An 18,302-nucleotide genomic window follows, 5' to 3' on the forward strand; every position below is an offset into this window, starting at 1 on the left:
AGTCAACACCGACGTGATAAAACTTTTAACGTATTTACTAATTGTTAATGAACTGGTTCACGTGCTCCATTCGCATCTTTAAAAATAGAACGACTTAACAGGTGAACGGGAATCGAGGGGTTGCGAGAAGAGCTCTGGGGCAAAGACGCAACGATATATTTCCAATTTTATTTTAAATAAACATTTTACATTGTAAATGGAAAATTACGTTACATAACAAGTCCCTAAATAAAATATTTGAAATCCATTCGTAAGGCAATCAGCAGGTCACCATCAGATTCGCTAACAATACTCCTCTTTGTGTCAGGAATGGATGCTTTTAACACTAAAACTACATATTAACATTACATTTGATTTGGTGTTCACTTTTTAAGAGTAAAATATTTAAAAATAATACGTCCTAAGTAAATACATAACAGCACTATAAGTAACAAATTTGTTTAAAAATAGTTGTAAGAGTGTTGGTTAAATAAAAACTGGTGTGGTAACTATTATAAATAGATTTGAATAACTTAGATAAAAAATAATACTCGGGCTGACGCCCAATTCGAAAAAGAACCGTTCAAATTTCGAAATACTGACCCAAAACTGAAACAAATTCCGTCAAACAAACAATAAATAAATACAACAATTTTGTACTATGTTAAAAATTTACAACTCAACATCGAATAGGTACATATTTACACCTCCTACTGCCTTTGGACGTTTTTGAAAAACCACTCGGTGAACTTGCGCAACTGCTGGACCGCGCTCTGGGCCTGATCCTTCAGCTTCTTGTTCTCCTCCTTGAGACGGCGCACCTCGTTCTCCAACGACAATCTCCTGCGCGTCTCCCTCTTCAGACTCGACTCCAGATCGGTGACGTGGTTCTGCAACTCCGGCACGCTCGTGCTGGAACTCACCCTAAACCCACCCCGTCAGAATCGGCTCTTTCTGTGCAACGCAAACTTACGACGACGTGATCGAGGCGTCGATCGGAGTCTCCTCGTCCCAGATCTTGCCCTCGTCGCGTTTGCTGTACGGCTCCGACGCCACTTGCATCAGCACTCTGGTGGCCGTGTCGACGAGCGTGGGCCAGTCTTCGGGGACCGGAAACTCTTCCAGTGACACCACCGATTTGGTCTTGGTCGGACTGGTCAGCTCGTCTTTCGAACCTTTGAATTCGGACGGGAGGGGGCTGGAGGTGGTGCTGGCGTTCGAGATCACGGTGGCGGGCCGCGCCATGGTCAGGATCACCTCGGGCTGCGTCTTGTGCACCGACAGGGTGGAGTTGAGGTTCTCCCTAAAAAAATTTTCACGCTCGAACAACAAATACACCGTTCCGTAACTACTTCTTTTTTATCAAGCAAAACTTTTTTTTCATTCTTTCAACCAGCTCTCTTGACATTTTTTTCAAAGTGGTAAATTAAAATGAAATAAAACGATATTTGGAGAAGAATCAAAATAACTTTTACTTCAGAAACGTCAATACAGCTTTCACTCAAAATAATTATAAATGTAGGTACTAAAGTCGAAATGTTTTGGATATGGATTGTCAAACTCAAGGTTGCTTAAAACTTATGATTGAACTGTACATTAGTGAGATCTGTCATAAATTCCAATAACCTTATTGGCGCGTTTAGTTACTTTTGCTGGTAGTGCCAAATTAACAACAAATCACCAATCCACATCCATAACGTTCCATGTATACGTCAGTTATATATTAAAAAAAAACTCTGACAGCTACAGCACTCTTACCTGGAGTGGCCGTTGGTCTCTTTGGGCAACTTGGGCTCCGCCGAGGCTTCTATGTTGTCGGGATTGATCAACCGCAACAACTCCTCCTGGAAGTTGCTCGAGGACAGGTTAGCGCTGTTCCTGTTGGACGACCTGGCCGTAACCCCCGGCCTCAACTTGGCCTCTCCGTTGATCGACCTCGGGCTGTGATTCCTGCTGTTGCTGGTGGTGAGGTGCTTCGCCCTTCTGCTCCTGGGGGACACGTTCCCGCTCCCGTTGGACAACTCGTCCTCGCTTCCCAACCCGTACAACCTCTCGCTGATGGAGCTGTCCGTCGAGTGACTGTCGTTCATGTTCATCCTGCCGTAATCGCTGTTCAACTGTCTCGCCATCATGTAGTCGCTCTCTTGTCTCTGTTGCTTGACCACGTTGTTCTTCTCCAATTTGTACGCCATCTCGTAATCGTTGGTGTTGTTGTGGACGACGGCCGTCAGCGGCTGCGAATAATTGACGTGCTGCAGAGGTAGCGAATGGCTGATTTGTACTTTGTTGTGATGGATGGGTTGGGGTCCGAAATGGTTGTGCGACTGCGAGACTTGCAGCTGGCTCAGTTGGTTGTTGCGCTTTGGTGTCGACGGAAACGTGTTGTTGGACCTGGAGGGCGTCTTCTGGGGCACCGGCGGTGGTTCCAGTTCTTGCAGCACGTCGTACCACTTGTCGTCGCTGGAGTGGCCGCTCGACGAGCTGGTCATGGTGCCCTCCGGGTTGGCGGCGAGGCCGTGAAACGACTTGCTGCTGCTGCCCGTTCCGTAGCCGGAACTGTTGCTGGATCGAGGAGGAGAGAAGCTCCTCTCGTAGATGCGTCGGTGGTTTCCCGCTTGTTGCATTTGCGGCGCTTTCCTCACTTTACCGTCTTCAGTCCCTAAATTCTCGTAATCTCCCTCGTAGTTACCTTCGTTATATTTACAGTTTTGCAAAGTGCAGCCTTTCCGCGGGGAGCCGTCGGGCAAAGGCGGTATCACAGTCAGAGTAACGAGGATCGAGGTTTTCAGCAGGTCCACCATTTGGTCGTAGGTCAGAGTTGACACCGCAACTTTGCAGATTTCCACGAGGCGAGAGTTTTGCCGGAGACCTCCGTGCCAAGCCTCGCCCGCGCTCTCGACCAAAGTGACGATGCCGTCGGGCTGCACGTGGAAGCCCAGCTGCCCCATGATGTTCCGCCTCAGAGGCAACTCCTTGGCCTGGACTCCTTGAGTCACGGCTTTCAACCGATCCATGATCTCCATGAGCTCGTCCCTGTCTCCGTGAGCGTCCCTCATGTAGATCGTCATGCACTCGCCTTGATGATGGTAAATTCGGAGTCCGTTGGACTGCGAGGACCACCCCAAAATCGACTTGCACGGCGTCACGAAAACGATCTGTTTCGAATTTTCTTCGATCAAGACCAAAGTGTCGGTGGATATCCCCAAGAAACACTCGATCTGTTGGGACTGTCCGCTGTCGTCCAACCAAACCTGCCACAAGATGGCGCCTCTCTGGCACGCATCCGGAATAAACCTCGGCCTGATCTTTTCCTTCTTCTTGCTGCTGAATATCGAAAACTTCTGGTGCGTGTCCACCGGAGTGGAGGTGGAGTTGTTGGTCACCAGCTCCTTCAAATATTCCTGTCTGGTCCTGGTGGCCATCGTCACGAACTTCTCCGATCTGTGGGCGGCGTTTTCGGCGTTCACCACTTTGGCCAAAAGAAATTCGGCAAAAGCCTTGCCTTTGGGAAAGATGGCGCCGTCTTTGATCGGCGGTCCGAACACCTCCACGTCTTTGGACCGGCTCACGGCCACTTTGTAGTGGGTGTTCTCGGTGCAAGGATTTATCGCTTGCACCACGATAAACACGTGTTGGAATTGCGATCTGATCCCCTTCGGAGTGAAGGGCAACGCACCGGGTTCCTGGAACACGATGGTCACGATGTCGTTGCCGATGTGGCGCTTACGCAACAGCTGTTGCCGATTATTTGGTGTGAAGGGCAGCATGGTCGACACGTGAAACATGATCTCGCAGTCCTGGTATTGGGAATACACAGAATATAAACCCGTGGAATCGGCTGCAAGAAAAAACGAAATCAACATTCGAGATCATTTCCAGATTAAAATCCATTCAAAAATCAAAAAAAAACACCACCTGTTGTTTTATGTTGGTGAAATTTAAAAAACCCTAGGCAGTTATTTTTTCATACTATGTTGGTAACTAGAATTATTACATTTATTTGATTCAATATAAAATTCAATTGCTTTCAATTTCGTTCAAATTATTTTATTATTGGTTAGCGTTTATTTATTAGTTCTTATTACATATTTTTACTGAAAACTGGCCAGAAAAAGAAAACATTTAACCTCAAAATTACAATTCTCACCAAATTTTACACTAGACAGCGTTGCCGATAATAATTATCGAGGAAAATGCGACGTTGGTGGTTTTTTTGATTTTTGAATGGACTGTAGTTTACCCACATTTGTTGTCCAATCCCGCCTTGTACTTGTTGAATCCTTTCAGTCTCACTTTCTTGCCCATGGTTTCCAAGAACTCGACGAAAGCCGGACCCGCTTCCTCGTTGTTGTACATCTCCTCCTCGGAGGCTTGTCCAGCTTTGCAATACATCACGCCCACTTTATAGTGGTTGTTCAGTCCTTGTTCGTCCAATTTGAGTAGCTGCTCTTCGGTTTGTTGGTTCTGTATCCCCAATCTTAACGAAGTCAATTGAACTTCCGGTGCGACGTATTCTAACACTTCCTTCACGTTGAAATTCTTGCTGCTGCTGGAGGCTTTGATGCTGGGGATGGCGTCTTCGAGGATCGATCCTCTGAACGTCTGCAATTCCGACGTCCGGATGACCAAGCGATATTGGTACTGCATGATCGAAGACGACGAGTTGTCAGGATGGATGACCTTCTCGCGTCTGATGGAAATTGCCACAGGACCGAGCTGCTCGTCCATTCCGAACCAATTTTGATGTTCTAGAAACGAAGAAGATCAATATTTAGGAGAAGCGGAATTTTTTCCAATACACATTCCTTCTTATGAAACAGATCATAAACACCTCTTTATGGGCTCGTAAAGTTAACAATTTAACTGTCCTGCAATTAGGTTTTTACGAATATCACCCACCTTGTCCCAGAAAATACTTTCTATAATACAGGGCGCCTTGGTCGACGCTTTCGATGGGTCTGGGGAGACGCTGGTAGGGACAAGTGGAGTGTCTCCAGTGTGTCTCCCCTGGAGGGAATTCGAGGACGGCAACACCGTAAGCTAGAGGTGGACGGTGGAGTGGTTTCTTGGCGCCACCCAGACTTTGAGAACTCTGCAGCCTGGTCAGACTGACGATCCGTTCTTCTTCGCCTCCGATCTCGTTCCTGAAGAACGTGCAGCTCTGCACCAGGTCGTTGCTCTGGCCGTCGCCGCCGTCGTCGTCGCCGCCGGTCTCGCCGTCCGGGGCGAACGCCTTGGCCGTCATCGACGCCGCGGAGGCGCCGGTCGTCGTGTTGCGCCTCTTCGCCAACATCCTCCGCAACCTGAAACATCCGCGTTAGAAAGACGGTTCGGTGGAATCGCGCGGGAGACAAACTTGGCGGTGTAGTTCAGATTGGTGGTCAACGACTGACAGTCGTAGTGGCTGAAAGCTCTTCTCCTGGCGATGTCGTCCCCATCCCCCATCACAACACTACAACTACTGGAAGACGTGTTCACCATGCTATCGTCCATGGCTTGTTTTTGATTTTTCACGTTCATTTGTCCGCCCGAGCCCCAGAACCTCGACAGTTTGACTCTCGACTTGGGACTCTGCGGGACCGCCGCCTCCTCGGCGACGCCGTCGCCCCCGACGTCCACCTTACCGCGCAGGTACTCGGAGGGTCCCGGCGAGCGTTGGTCGGCCGCGATGGCTCCCAGAACGGCCGGTTGGTAGTCCTGGAGCATGGCAAAGAAGGACTCGCTGGTGCCTGCCGGGGGCCGATCGATCACGTCGATGCTGCCGTGGCTGCCGTACTCGCGTTTCAGCGTAGGCGACGACGGATTCGACGGTCGACCGTTGTGGTCCAGCAGCTCCAAACTGGAGTTGCTGCGGTACAGCTGCTCCGGCGCTAGGTGGTGTGGACGGCGCGCCGTCGGCTGGTGGTTGTGGTGGCGGTCGTTGAACGATGATCTCGATGCGGAGAGGCCGGCGTTGGCCCAAGCCCTGTGCACATGAGTGTTGTAATAGTCCACGGCCTGAGCGGCGCGTTCACGGGCCCGGCTTCCAGAAACCGGCGCTCTAGGTGGCGCGGGCCCGCATTCTTGCAAGCCGATCATCCCATCACGCTGCAACCAAAAAAAAATCGGGTTTCATCTTGCGCTTCAACAGGAAGTGACAACGAATTTTTTGTCGCGGACTCAGACACCGAATCCGGAACGAATCGACTTTTCGTTCGAGCGAAAAATTTATTCCCGGCCTCCGATCAGTCTTATTCCGAGCCATGGAACTCGCCGAGAACTGCGTCGGACGTCTCGTCCGCGAAATTAATTGCTCTTTTAATTTATGACTCCATTGTCGCGGACGAAAGACCGTGCGAAACGGCGTAATTTAAGAGTGCGCATCTTTTCTTTGTCGATTGCGTTCCGTGTCATGCGTGTTTAGGTGTTATGGCCGTCTTTGAAGTGTCTAATTGTGGAGGTAGACCGTAAAGGTTAAAAACGTGGAGCATCTGTTCTGGAAAAGATTAAATTCTGCGTACAGCTGGCTTCACAATAAATCGTGCGCGAGTAATGGGACCCGGATTTTTTCGCTCCTAAAACCATCGCTCGGATTGACGTAGGAAAAGGTCAGATCGGTTGTATTTTCGGCGCAGGAAACGACACCGGACGGAAACAAGATCCACTCTTGCGTATCTCCACCCACGCACCATCGGTCGTGGCCGCTGATGTGTCGGAGGCGGCGGAATCTTCAAAAAAACAATCCATCGACTTGTCGTCACGCTCCGACGTGAGCGACATTGTTGTCGACAAAGCACCGATGCTTCTCCCAACTGTGCGTACGGTAACCCGACGTGAGTCATTCTTTTTTCCAGTGGCAGCGTCGCATTCTTCCTCCGGGTGGAAACCCTCCAAGCTCATTTTCCGCGTTTTCAACTCTGACCCAGTGATCCAGTTGCGGAGGCGTGCTAGATAAGACGATTTGCATGTGGACGCTTTCTACACAAAAATTACACCGCAATCCGTGCAATACGCCTACACCGAAGAAAAATCGACGAAAAAATTCGACTGCACGACTATGACGGTGTCGCATACCATTCCGGCGACCGCCGGCCCATTCTTCAGACTCTATTCATGAAGAATCCCGATAGTTGGTCACCCCTTGCGGTACTACTCGTCTCGCAAACGTAGGATCGACGAGAAAGTTGTGGGTGCGATAACGATTTCCGTATTTTCACGCTCACGAAAGAAAATTTGTTTAATTGAAACGATAACGAAAGTGATGGAGGGGGCGGAATCTCGTTGGATTTTATTCCGATCATCGATAAACAATGGCTTTGCACCGCTGACACGACTGACACGATAAAAGTGAGTCAGTCATTGGACATTAACATATGGAAGTGGATCAATTTTTTTCGACACGGCTACTCATTTTTTATTGACAGATCCGGTTCTTCAAATCGATTTCGTTCCACGCACTTTGGTGAATGCAGCAGATATGCCGCCAAAAAAATTCATTTCGTGATTTCGAATCAGCTGCGGCACGAGTTTACAGACAAACGGCGATAAAGAGGTTGATAACGTTTCCGGTGAAACCTTGAGATTGCATCTTATCACGAACATTCACTCTTCAACTGAACGCAGATTGTATTAAGATCAATAAACTATTAGATCTGGTTTTGACAAATATTTGCTGCTAGAGGTACTCTTCTGCGGTCGAGTTATTTTATTCTGAGTTTTTAAAAATTTAAAGCAATGTATTTCAAGAAAACCACTAAAATAGATCATGAAGTGATGCAAATTGAGCTGGGAAAATTTCAATTTACATCTTTAAAATAATTTTAAGAATTCTCAGAACACAAAGTCTGTTGTGCAAAAAAAAATATTTTCTTATACATATTTTGGATTTATTTGATAAAATACTTTTTGCCTTCCGAGAAATCAAATTGTGCAGATGAATCTCTAATGTTCGAATTCCTGGTTTTTCTAATCAACAATCAATTTTTTAAGGAGAAACATTGATAAACAAGTCGATAACGTTTCCGGTGAAAGCATGAGATGGATCTTGTCATTTTTTGCCAAATCCTGTTAGCATAACGATTAACTAATCCTTTTCAGAAAAAAATTAAAATCATTTATTCCGAAGCGTTTTCTACTTCTGTGACCAATTAAGAGAAAAGATAATTTTAACATTTCGGCACCATGAAAATGTTTCAAATAAATTTCAACAAATACACGTGGCAACGCTGTTGAATTGTTATCAAAGAAAAAACGAAACGTTAGGTTAATTAATTCTTCCGTGCACCGTGTTAATGCAATTTTTTATTTTTTTGTTACGCAAATTTCTTTCTTTTACGGCAATGTATTGAATTTCAATTTTTTTTAAACACTTGACGAAAAAATTAGAATGTCACTTCAGTCGTACCAACTTGTATCGTCTTCAGTAATTATAGTAAATTAAAAAAACTTCTGGACTGTCAAAATTAAATTTCAAATAAAATGTTTGTTTTGACTGTACTTGGGTATTAAAAATTTTCGCTAGAGTGTAGGGACGTCAAAATCTAGTTACCAAATATATTTAGGTTATGTTTTCATTTTTAATTATTGAACATTTAACTAAAAATGTTTTGAATTACATATTCATTGCTTTGTGAGTACACTTGAAGTGAAATGCAGCAACTAAATGAATTGGAGCAATTTAATAAAGTTTATAAAAAACACGCGACAAACTGAAAACAGGTCATCCAAAATAAACTAATCTGTTTTATTTATTCAGAATCAGAAGAAAATTATTGACCTGACCTGACCTGATTAACACTTATCTGCAAAATTTTGATTTGTGAATCACAAGAACGAACAACAATTATTAGTTAACAATACTGGAGCGTCTTTGGCACAAATTTGTAATTTCTTCCCGTTATTATCACTTTTTTGTTTGTTCCTCATAATAACTTCTTATGACCCTCTTCTCTGGCGCCAATAGAACCACCCTAGATCGTTTTGAATTTTCCAATTTAACCTTTTTACAAAATACACTTAAATAATTTTGCAATTTATTTGACAATGTCAATTTAAACAAATGAATAGTTTGAAAAATTAAAAATCACAGATAACAACTGGACAATATGAAAATAACTAGTGATTTAACCAACCTAACAACTGCAATTTTGATAGTTCAGATGTTTTTTGAATGGACTTTATACCTATACCGGGTGATTTTAAATGATTGTGACTTTTTTTCTTAAGTTAGGAACATTTTTCATAAATTATTTTGGCAAACTTGATACCTTAATCAACACAGTGGCGTACGTACGTCATTTTGACATTTTATGTATTAATACATAAATTGTGTCAAATAGGCGAGGACGCCTATGTTTATGTCAACTATCATATTAAAAAGCAGAATAACCAACAATAATATTACCAACCTATGAAAAAAGTCACATTCATTTAAAATCACCCGGCAGAATTACATATAGGGATACTTATTATTTAACTAACACAAGCTAATTAACTGGTCGTCAATCACTTATGTCATTTTCAGATAATCTACAATCTCTTATTTTTGAGAATTTACCAAAGTGGTACTAACATTGTGACAGAGGGCTTTCAATAAAAAATAAAACGATAATGGCGATTATGGTGTAAGTGAATTTTATCCACGAAAAAATAGCGCACGAGGCGAAGCCGAGTGTGTAATGTTTTTGAGTGGATAAAATTCGTTCATTCACGTGTATCATACAATATTTTTTCCAAATTCGTTATCAGAATTTTTATTGTCTTCCATGTTTTATACCCCTTTTCGTAAACTAATTTTGATTTTTCTGGCAACAGCAGCTTCGTTCATACCATCTTGTGGTATGCTTTCTTCTTAAGCTTGTTTGACACGATACTAAATTTTTGAGAAAATTTACTAGTAAATGAGAGAGGACCAATGAACGATCAGGATCTGACAAAGACAGACTATGATCCTGATCGTTCATTGGTCCTGTCGAGGGTCTCTCTCATTTTCTAACAAATTTACTACGAAATTTAGCATCGTGTCAAACAAGCTTTAGTTACTTATTTGCTATTTCAAATACTTTCAGACTCTAAATCGGCAATCTGAGTGAATTGTCACATGTTCTATAAACAAACGAAAATTTCAAAGATAGTGCGAATTTTATTTTTTTTTACTTTATTCGTGTTGTCAAAGGCAGTGTGAATAAAGTGTTGCTGTAAACAAACATTTTATTCATCCTTTTGATTAAACTGTTGAGATTTAATAATGTATTGTTTTAAAAAGAGCATTTTATTAATAGAAATTGGAAAAAAATATTTTTCGGCCTTTTATTCTCCTTTTTCCACATAATCTTGTTTTTCTGAGACTTTTATGGGTCCTGCACACCCCGTCTCGCCTCTAATTCGATAATAATAATAATGACGATGATAAGAATCCTGCGGTACCACTTTGGATCGATGAACCGTCCTACTTATCAATGCCGCAACACACCAAAACCGTCCTCCCCGACCATTTGCGGCATTTATTAACATATTTAACGGCATAACGCACGCCGTTCCGCAAACTCGACAGTCACCTGTCTTATCTCAATCTCCAGTCGACTTCTTCCGACGCTCCTCACCAGATACCCAAACAAAAAAAAAACTTCATCTGGAACGGTGTTAACTTTCGCGTTTACCCAAATCTAGGCTCGATTTCTCACATTTTCGATTCCGATAAGGTCACCGTGCACGTACCTTTGTTTATTGTTACGCTGCGGGCTAACGTTACGACTATTGATTAACCGTTCTCGGCCTACAGTTAGCGTTAATTCAATTGGAAGTTGTTGCAAGATAACGATATTGACAATGGTCGCTTCCTGGTCGCCATGATTATTATTAGCCAAAACAAGGAAAAAAAAAGAGCGCCGATCGATCTAATCTTATCGGTGTTCCAATAAGTGTTATCTTATTTACATTTGCACCGTTCGTGTTTCCGTCAGGGTATTGTCAAACAGTATTTATAATAATTTTTCAGTGCCAATAATAGAACATCAGATGATTCATTTTCGCTTGACTCACTAGAAAAAAAATGTCCTCTGCGCTATTATTCGCACGGTTTTATTGGGTGGTGGGCTGGGCGTGACGCAACGCAAATATCAACCATTGTCTGTTTGTTGGTTGCTCAAGTGAGATGGCGCTGCTTCGACCCTTTGATTAAATAAATATTAAGTTACGTCAGCGTTATGCGGGCTGCCACGGTCAAATTGATTCACGATGACCTTTTACTAAAAATGAATGGATTGTTTCCCTGAATGGCGGCGCAACAGTTGGTTCGTTCTGTAATTTTTCGGGGAGGCGGCGCACCCTTCGACGGATCTGTTGAATATCCGTCGTCGGCTAAACAATCGACGCACGAATGTAAACAGACGCCGCCATCGAACCTGGGGGAAAGTCGTGATGTTGACGTTAACTGGAAAGATGAGATCTAGTTCACCATATGTCGAGCACAAAGAAAATACCTACAACAAATATTTACATGGAGGCGGCTATAATATTAATTTCATAGATTAGCTCGCGCTTTTTACAAACATAAACACGCGCGATCCGGTCCGAAGGACCAGAAATCATCCGTCTCTCCGTGCATGCCTGGCGATGATTCAGTGACATTATTCCCACTGGTAACCATACTGCATCGCTGCTAAAATACTAATTAACTTTGTTGCTCGGCTGTTGGTTCAAAATCGCCAATTAACAGAGGAATTATCAGAATTCCTCATGAATAAAAATCGTTAAGGCGTCCCACGTCACCTGTCATCGACTCTCTGTGCTGCTCGGAGGCGAGCAGACCCCACGGGAGGCTCCCAAAATATCAAAATTAATTGTTGGACCGCGATAGGTCTTATCGAGGGCGATAGTGCGGCCACTCCATATTCCAAACTAGCTCGTTATCGGTTCTGTGTAACCGTGAAGTACCATCTCTATCGGCTAATGTGGTGATATTTGATTATTTATTTAGATTAAAGTCAACATTTACAAATCCTGAGCGACAAACAAATTAACGGCAGCACAGACTGAATGGAATGTATCTAAAAAAATTCCCTCGGTCACCAGATCGGTGGAAAAGTTCCTGGACTGCATTCCCTGAACCCGAATGTGCAATTTTTGAAAAGTGTCGTGTCGGAAATGACGTCAAACCGAAGTTTGATGATGTTTTAAAAATAGATGTCCAAGTTGCACCGCCGTCAGTCGGAAAATCCGTTATCGCACGGCGGCCATCATCGGAAAAAGCGGCGTCCATAGTTGACCGAGAGACCGAAACGGAAATCACCAATTACTTCTCTAGCGGAACAAAATAATAATAATAAACATTTAGAAATCTCGAATGCGGGATTATTTACAGAATTGCGAAATCAACTCATCCTCACTTGATCCTTCATTTCGACGCAACAACAACAACAAAAACGAGCGACATCCGGCCGTTTCCATTTTGAATGCCGAAAGAATGGACGGAAACTATCAACAATGGCGTGCCGACGGATTCCTTTCCTTCATTTTCCAACAGAACGTCACCGATCCCGCCCAATTAACTCTAATTGCCGACAATTAGAACAGACACAGCGGCGGCGTCTCCTTCACCCGAAACCAACCGGTGCGCGCACGCCGCCTTACGAAACCGCACCGAATATTCTAATAGCCTCCGTTTTAATAACAATATAATGCGTAAGATGAGAACGCGGCTTTCACCGCCGCAACTTCACATCGTCAGTGGCGAAACGCTGGATTCTGTTGGTATCATTGTTTGGCGAAATTAGAACAACGCAATATCTACCCACGCAACTGAGATAACTCGGATCGATCTTTTGTTTCAACACCCTCTGGCAATTGCGGAACTTGTCTTCGAAAACAGACGTAATGCCAATGCGGGCTACAAGGTCACTACCTCTACAAGTTAAATGTCTTGTCGTCGGCGATGCCACTGACCGCTGGATGGATGTGTGCTCTTCGCCGTTGCACGGACGTGGCTTTCCACCGCTCGGAAAACTCCACTTCGACGCGTTTTTACGGTTCACGTCGTTCAACGACGTTCATCATAACTAACTGGAAACTGGAAGGCTTTGCCGCTTTGCTTCGTTTCGCGTGTCAAAAATGACATCTCTGAGCACACTCGGATTCTTTACATTGTTGAATGTGCTTAAGCCGTACATCTTGCAGACGTTAAAAATCTCATTGCATTTTGACCACCAAAATTCTAACCTACGTATCTCTCATAAGAAGTTTTCACACTATAAAAATGTGTCAATTTTATTTTGACAGTTCCCGTTTTTTTTTTACAACCAACTGTACCACTCAAATCTACAAAATAAAAACGGTGATTGCAAAAAAATTCAATCCGCAACGTTTCCACCATAACGCGAACTTACTCAATTCGCGGTAACACGTCGCATTTGCATTAAATTAACACTTTCACCAAGAACTTTAAAAAAACCTTAACATAATTATTTAATTGAAATATATTTTTTAAATAACAAAATGTCGAGGTGTTTGACGACGTGGCACTGATTTCAAGTATGTAGTGCCGAGTTCGTTTTGTAAATTCATTCGAAAAATTACGTGTCACAAAAAAATAACAGCGGTTCATGAATTTTGACAGCCCACAAACATAACCCCAATTTCTCGCGGATTTAATCTGTGAAAATCAAAATAATTCTCACTTTCACCGTGGAATCATTTAGGAAAATCTTTTATAGTACCGTGAAGTAATCGGATTAAGTAGAATTCGTGGAGTGTGTGGTATACATTTATTTACTTGGTTATTTGGGTATTTCTGTGACGTAATTTTGGAAATTATGGAAATTGTGTCTGGAGGATTCAATCCGTAACGATTCCAAACCCGAATCTAGGTTATCCCATGGCAAAATGTAATTTTATCCATAATTTGATGGCCCTCTGACCCACAAACTCGGACTACCGAGTGACCCACGAAACCATCTATTCGTAATGGTCATAAATCTTGCCTTTCGTGTGTGTTACACGAATTCCTCATTAAAAATTCCAAAATCAGAAACATTAGATAAAGTAGCGTAATGCAGATAGCGCCGAGCATAGAAAATAATGTGACGTCACATCCTGAAAAAACTGGAAATGTAAATGGAACAAACTAACACCTCGTACGATAGTACCCACTGCTACTCCACGCTTTATCGCTCAACAAACAACGTCGAAAATGGGTCGCCGTGTGAAATTTTCGGAGCCACTCGGTGTATACGGTCATCAGCGCATTCCTCCCAGCCGACAGCTGTGTTTTGGCATGTTCGGAGTCGTTTCAGCTGCTTTCCACCCCCGTAACGGTGCCTCCGTCATTATCTGTCATTCGTTTGACATTTCGGTCAAGTGCTACCACCCACGTATTTTTTCCACGGCCTACTAATGCGCCTCTCGGGGATCTGGTCCGGTGAAGACGGCGGCGGTAAACCGGAAACGCAGCGAGTTCACCGTCCAAAGAAATTGATACAGCACGTAAAAGAGGATGACCGTGATCTCGTTCGATGACGTAATAACAGTACGGTTGGAACAATAGTGCCCCCAGCGGGCCGCGAGGTAGACGCCGGAAATCGCATGAAGGACACCGCGGATGGTGTTCAGCGGACCCAAAATCTACTTACACCTTCGTTCTGAGATGATCGCTTTTGTCGAGGCACACAAAATAACGTCACCGTAAAGCCTTTTCTTCACTCTCTTTTTTTTTCCAGTGTTAAATGGTCACTAGATCGGCGTCGAGAACGCGCAGTGCGGATCACTGGACGCTTTGGCACTACACTAGACGGGCGGACACGTCGAAAACGAACACATAACGAAAATAAAAACACAAATGTAAACGAAAATTTAAATCCACTACATGTCAAAACATTAAAACACACAATAAAACGCGACTGCGTCACAAACGACGAGCTACTCGCCGCACCGCCGCCCCACCCGAAGAACAAACAAACTTTCGGAGTGGTGGCACCATTGACACCGATTGCCAACCTAAAATACCACGACGCAAGGCTCAAAGTCGCTGCCGACCGTTTTTTGATCTAGCGCATGTCTTGTCACATCCAATTCCCTAATTGCGAAAAGAGATACTTCAAATTTAACTTGTCCATTATCTTCCAGTTAATTTCATTTAGCCTTGTTTGTACTCTGAAAATTAACAGTCCTTGAAATGGTAATTAATTAAAAAGGATGGTGGTACGGAGATGTGTTGCACGCAACCCACACCGCACAACTGTCATGACAGTTGCCTCTCATAATTAAATAATTAAGATGACGCAATCTGAATGAAACAATCATTTAATTACAATTAAAAAAATGTATCTGGAGCTTTTTTAGAGTTTTTCGATCGCCGCAGCTTTCGTTTGATGACAATCAATCGAAAAATGGGGTCACTGTCAAATGTCAAACGAATTAATTTACGTACAAGTTTGGACTTTTTGTGGCAGGTGCAGTCACTAAATCTCGTTAAGAATTCATTAATTTCCTACCGATCTGATTTAATCTTGATTAATTAACCGCTTCTTAATTCGAGTACCTGACAGGAAAAAAGTGAGGTTAGAGTAGTTGTTTGTGACAAGTGTATTAAAAAATGTAACATTTCGGGAGAATAAAATTTTCTGCGTTGGCAAGCGAGTGTCTTTGAAACACCGCGAAAGTACGATGGAAAGAATGGCTGCACGAGTGCTTCGATAGTCGGGAACCCCAAACCTAACCTCAACGACATGTCAGTGAAATCACAAGAAACGCTGCCCCTGGATTCCGTAGTGATCAAAAAAGAATGCGAAGACATTCTCAATACGGAATCTCAATTTCTCTTGAGCTTCAAGCAGGAGAAATCCGATTTTTGCGAGGACAAACCCGCGGTGAAGGGCGAAAACGAGGACTTGCTGAACGATGAGCAACGCAAACATCGGTGTAAAGTGTGCAAGAGGGCCTTCAGGAGTGAGGACGATCTGCACGACCATCTCAACACCAAACTCGCCGAGCGATCGTACGCTTGTTGCGCTTGTGGTAAGACATTCAGAGACAACACTCAGTTGAACGTACACACGCGTAAACACACCGGGGAAAAACCGTACGAGTGTAAACAATGTGGCAAAAAATTTTCGATTAACGGTAATTTAAGTAAACACATGAGGACCCACACGGGCGAGCGGCGATTCGAGTGCGACACTTGCGAGCGGAAATTCACGCAATTTGCACATTTAGAAGACCACATAAAGACACATTCAGGTGATAGACCGTTTGGGTGCGAGATCTGCAAGAGCTCGTTCAAAACCAAGGCCAGGTTGAGGAAGCACAAGAAGTCCCACGAAGAGACGACGATGACGAAGAGGTCGGTCCAGTGCCCCATCTGTTCGAAAATGATGAAGACGATGAGACAGTTGACGAATCACATGGACTGTCACGCGTCCGAGAAGGATTTATTTCGGTGTGACGTCTGCGGAAAAGGCTATCACAATTTGTTTTACTTGCAGAACCACCAAAAGTCGCACAGCGGGATCAGGCCCTTCAAATGCAGTCTGTGCGAGAAGACGTTCATCACGTCGGCACAACTTAAAAGGCACCAAAATTCCCACACAGGTGTGCATTTTTATCAACAGTTCAATCACGTAATGACTCTGTTGCAGGTTACAAGCCCTACACGTGCGACTTGTGCCCCAAGTCGTTTCCCAACGTTCAGAATCTGAGGCGGCACAAGTTGACCCACACGGGCGAGAAAAACCACTCGTGCACCATTTGTGGGCGGAGCTTCATGATAGTCGAGAACTTGACGCGTCACATGCGGACTCACACAGGGGAGAAACCGTATCCCTGCGATATTTGCGGGCGACGGTTCGCCCACAGTACCACGGTAAAAGAGCACAGGAGGACCCACACTGGCGACAAACCCTTCGGATGCGGCATTTGTGATAAGAGATTCACCATTAACAAGTTATTGTACAAACACATCAGGACGAAACATCCAGAAGACTTCAACGCTTTCAAAGAAATGAACATAAGGAAGAAATACGATTTTAAATTTCAAAACGGAGAAGTTAAATCCAATTTTTTTCAGATAAACGGCAACGTAAAAGCCGAACCGAGTCTTGCCCTAATCAAAATTGAAAAGTTTGAAACCGAAGAAAACGCGTAAATACTGTCAGTACCAAATTTTGGTATTTTTATTATTTATGACGTCATGACATGTCACTTCCCGGTGACGGTACATGTTGCGACGAAAACGTTAGAGAAAAAAATAAAGTGTTGGTGTTTGTACATTCAATTTTTTCCCCAAGAAAAACCCAAATAAAACCTTATGTAAAAATTTATTAATTGCAAGTCTATTCATCTTGCACAACTGTTGTTTTTTCAGATACATACAATCCGTCCAAAAACATACGAATATCCTTGTTTTTCACAGTTGTGGATTGTTGAATAAGCGCCGCGGACCTGGAGACGTCCTCCAGCGAGTTTCCCTCAATAATCAGCTCATCCTTTTGCTTGGATGAGTTCTTAACAGTAACTCCTGGTGCCATTTTCACTCTAAAACACACTTGTTGTCCAACTCTTACCACACATCCCTAAATATTTACCTCCTGATGTATTTTTCGCCCAAGAAATTTCTAATTTCAATAACACTGTCATTCTCAGTGGTGACACAATTAATTGGGAAATGGGCATACACAGCTCTCATTTTGTACTGGTAGCCTTTGGTGACCCCCTTCAACATGTTTTCGACGTGGGAGCAGACTGTACGCACCGCGGCCAATTCCTTCTTCCTCCCGAACCATTTCTCCACTTTTAACAGTTTAGGATTGACCATATTAATGTCGACAGCGAGGTGCTTGAACGACCGTTTCAATACCCCGCGGGGTCCCTTCACAGTGATCAAGCGCGATTTGGCATGCACTGTGATGCCTTCCGGGATTTTCACCGTCTGATTCGTCACGATCTGCTTCATCGTGCTGAAAAAGACAAGACAACGTTAGACATAACCTACAAATACTGAAATCAAAACAATGGTCAAAGTCGTCGCGATTTTGCAAAAATAACGATTTTGATTAATGAACATGGACAAACAAAATGCGAAGAATGTGAATACGACGATCAAATACCATTAATAATTGAGATGAATTCGGATTTTCGAAAAAAAAATTCACTGACACTAACCTTTCACGTTGACGTTCCGAAGCGGAAAAGAGAGGTTACTAAGTTGGGGGAATTGGCGTTGCCAACACAAAACCTACAGTTCCCTAAGAGGCATCGATTTAAAAACCTATTTATTTCTCAAATATTAAATTAATAATTGCTTTGATAGTTGCGATTTCTCTATCGTATGTTTAATGAATTCAATTTGCTACGTG

At 43.6% G+C, this 18,302-nt stretch overlaps 3 protein-coding genes across 5 annotated transcripts; 1 reads left to right on the forward strand and 2 right to left on the reverse strand.

The window, feature by feature from the left end:
* Positions 1–152: 152 nt before the first annotated feature.
* On the reverse strand, positions 153–14,898 carry LOC138134032 (signal-induced proliferation-associated 1-like protein 1). Of its 2 annotated transcripts, none has more exons than XM_069052092.1 (7): positions 14,583–14,898; positions 5,336–6,066; positions 4,879–5,282; positions 4,224–4,727; positions 1,738–3,817; positions 956–1,282; positions 153–903 (listed from the first exon to the last, which is right to left on the reverse strand). In XM_069052092.1, the coding sequence occupies exons 2-7, from the start codon at positions 6,055–6,057 to the stop codon at positions 690–692; spliced, it is 4,251 nt and encodes a 1,416-aa protein (XP_068908193.1). In that variant the 5' UTR covers positions 6,058–6,066; positions 14,583–14,898; the 3' UTR covers positions 153–689. The 2 variants fall into 2 exon arrangements, with proteins under 2 accessions (XP_068908193.1, XP_068908192.1); XM_069052091.1 differs by having other exon boundaries at positions 953–1,282; positions 14,583–14,897.
* Positions 14,899–15,295: 397 nt separating this feature from the next.
* On the forward strand, positions 15,296–17,214 carry LOC138134033 (zinc finger protein ZFP2-like). Its single transcript, XM_069052093.1, has 2 exons — positions 15,296–16,539; positions 16,587–17,214. Exons 1-2 carry the CDS (start codon positions 15,678–15,680, stop codon positions 17,090–17,092), a joined length of 1,368 nt encoding a protein of 455 aa, XP_068908194.1. The 5' UTR covers positions 15,296–15,677; the 3' UTR covers positions 17,093–17,214.
* A 33-nt stretch (positions 17,215–17,247) lies between these two features.
* RpL9 (ribosomal protein L9) lies at positions 17,248–18,267 on the reverse strand. 2 transcript variants are annotated; one of them, XM_069052096.1, is made up of 3 exons: positions 18,109–18,267; positions 17,532–17,903; positions 17,248–17,481 (listed from the first exon to the last, which is right to left on the reverse strand). In XM_069052096.1, exons 2-3 carry the CDS (start codon positions 17,897–17,899, stop codon positions 17,280–17,282), a joined length of 570 nt encoding a protein of 189 aa, XP_068908197.1. In that variant the 5' UTR covers positions 17,900–17,903; positions 18,109–18,267; the 3' UTR covers positions 17,248–17,279. The 2 variants fall into 2 exon arrangements, with proteins under 2 accessions (XP_068908197.1, XP_068908198.1); XM_069052097.1 differs by having other exon boundaries at positions 18,054–18,137.
* Between the last annotated feature and the right edge of the window lie 35 nt (positions 18,268–18,302).

The sequence above is a fragment of the Tenebrio molitor genome, chromosome 6, assembly GCF_963966145.1.
Source record: "Tenebrio molitor chromosome 6, icTenMoli1.1, whole genome shotgun sequence".
NCBI lineage: Eukaryota > Metazoa > Arthropoda > Insecta > Coleoptera > Tenebrionidae > Tenebrio > Tenebrio molitor.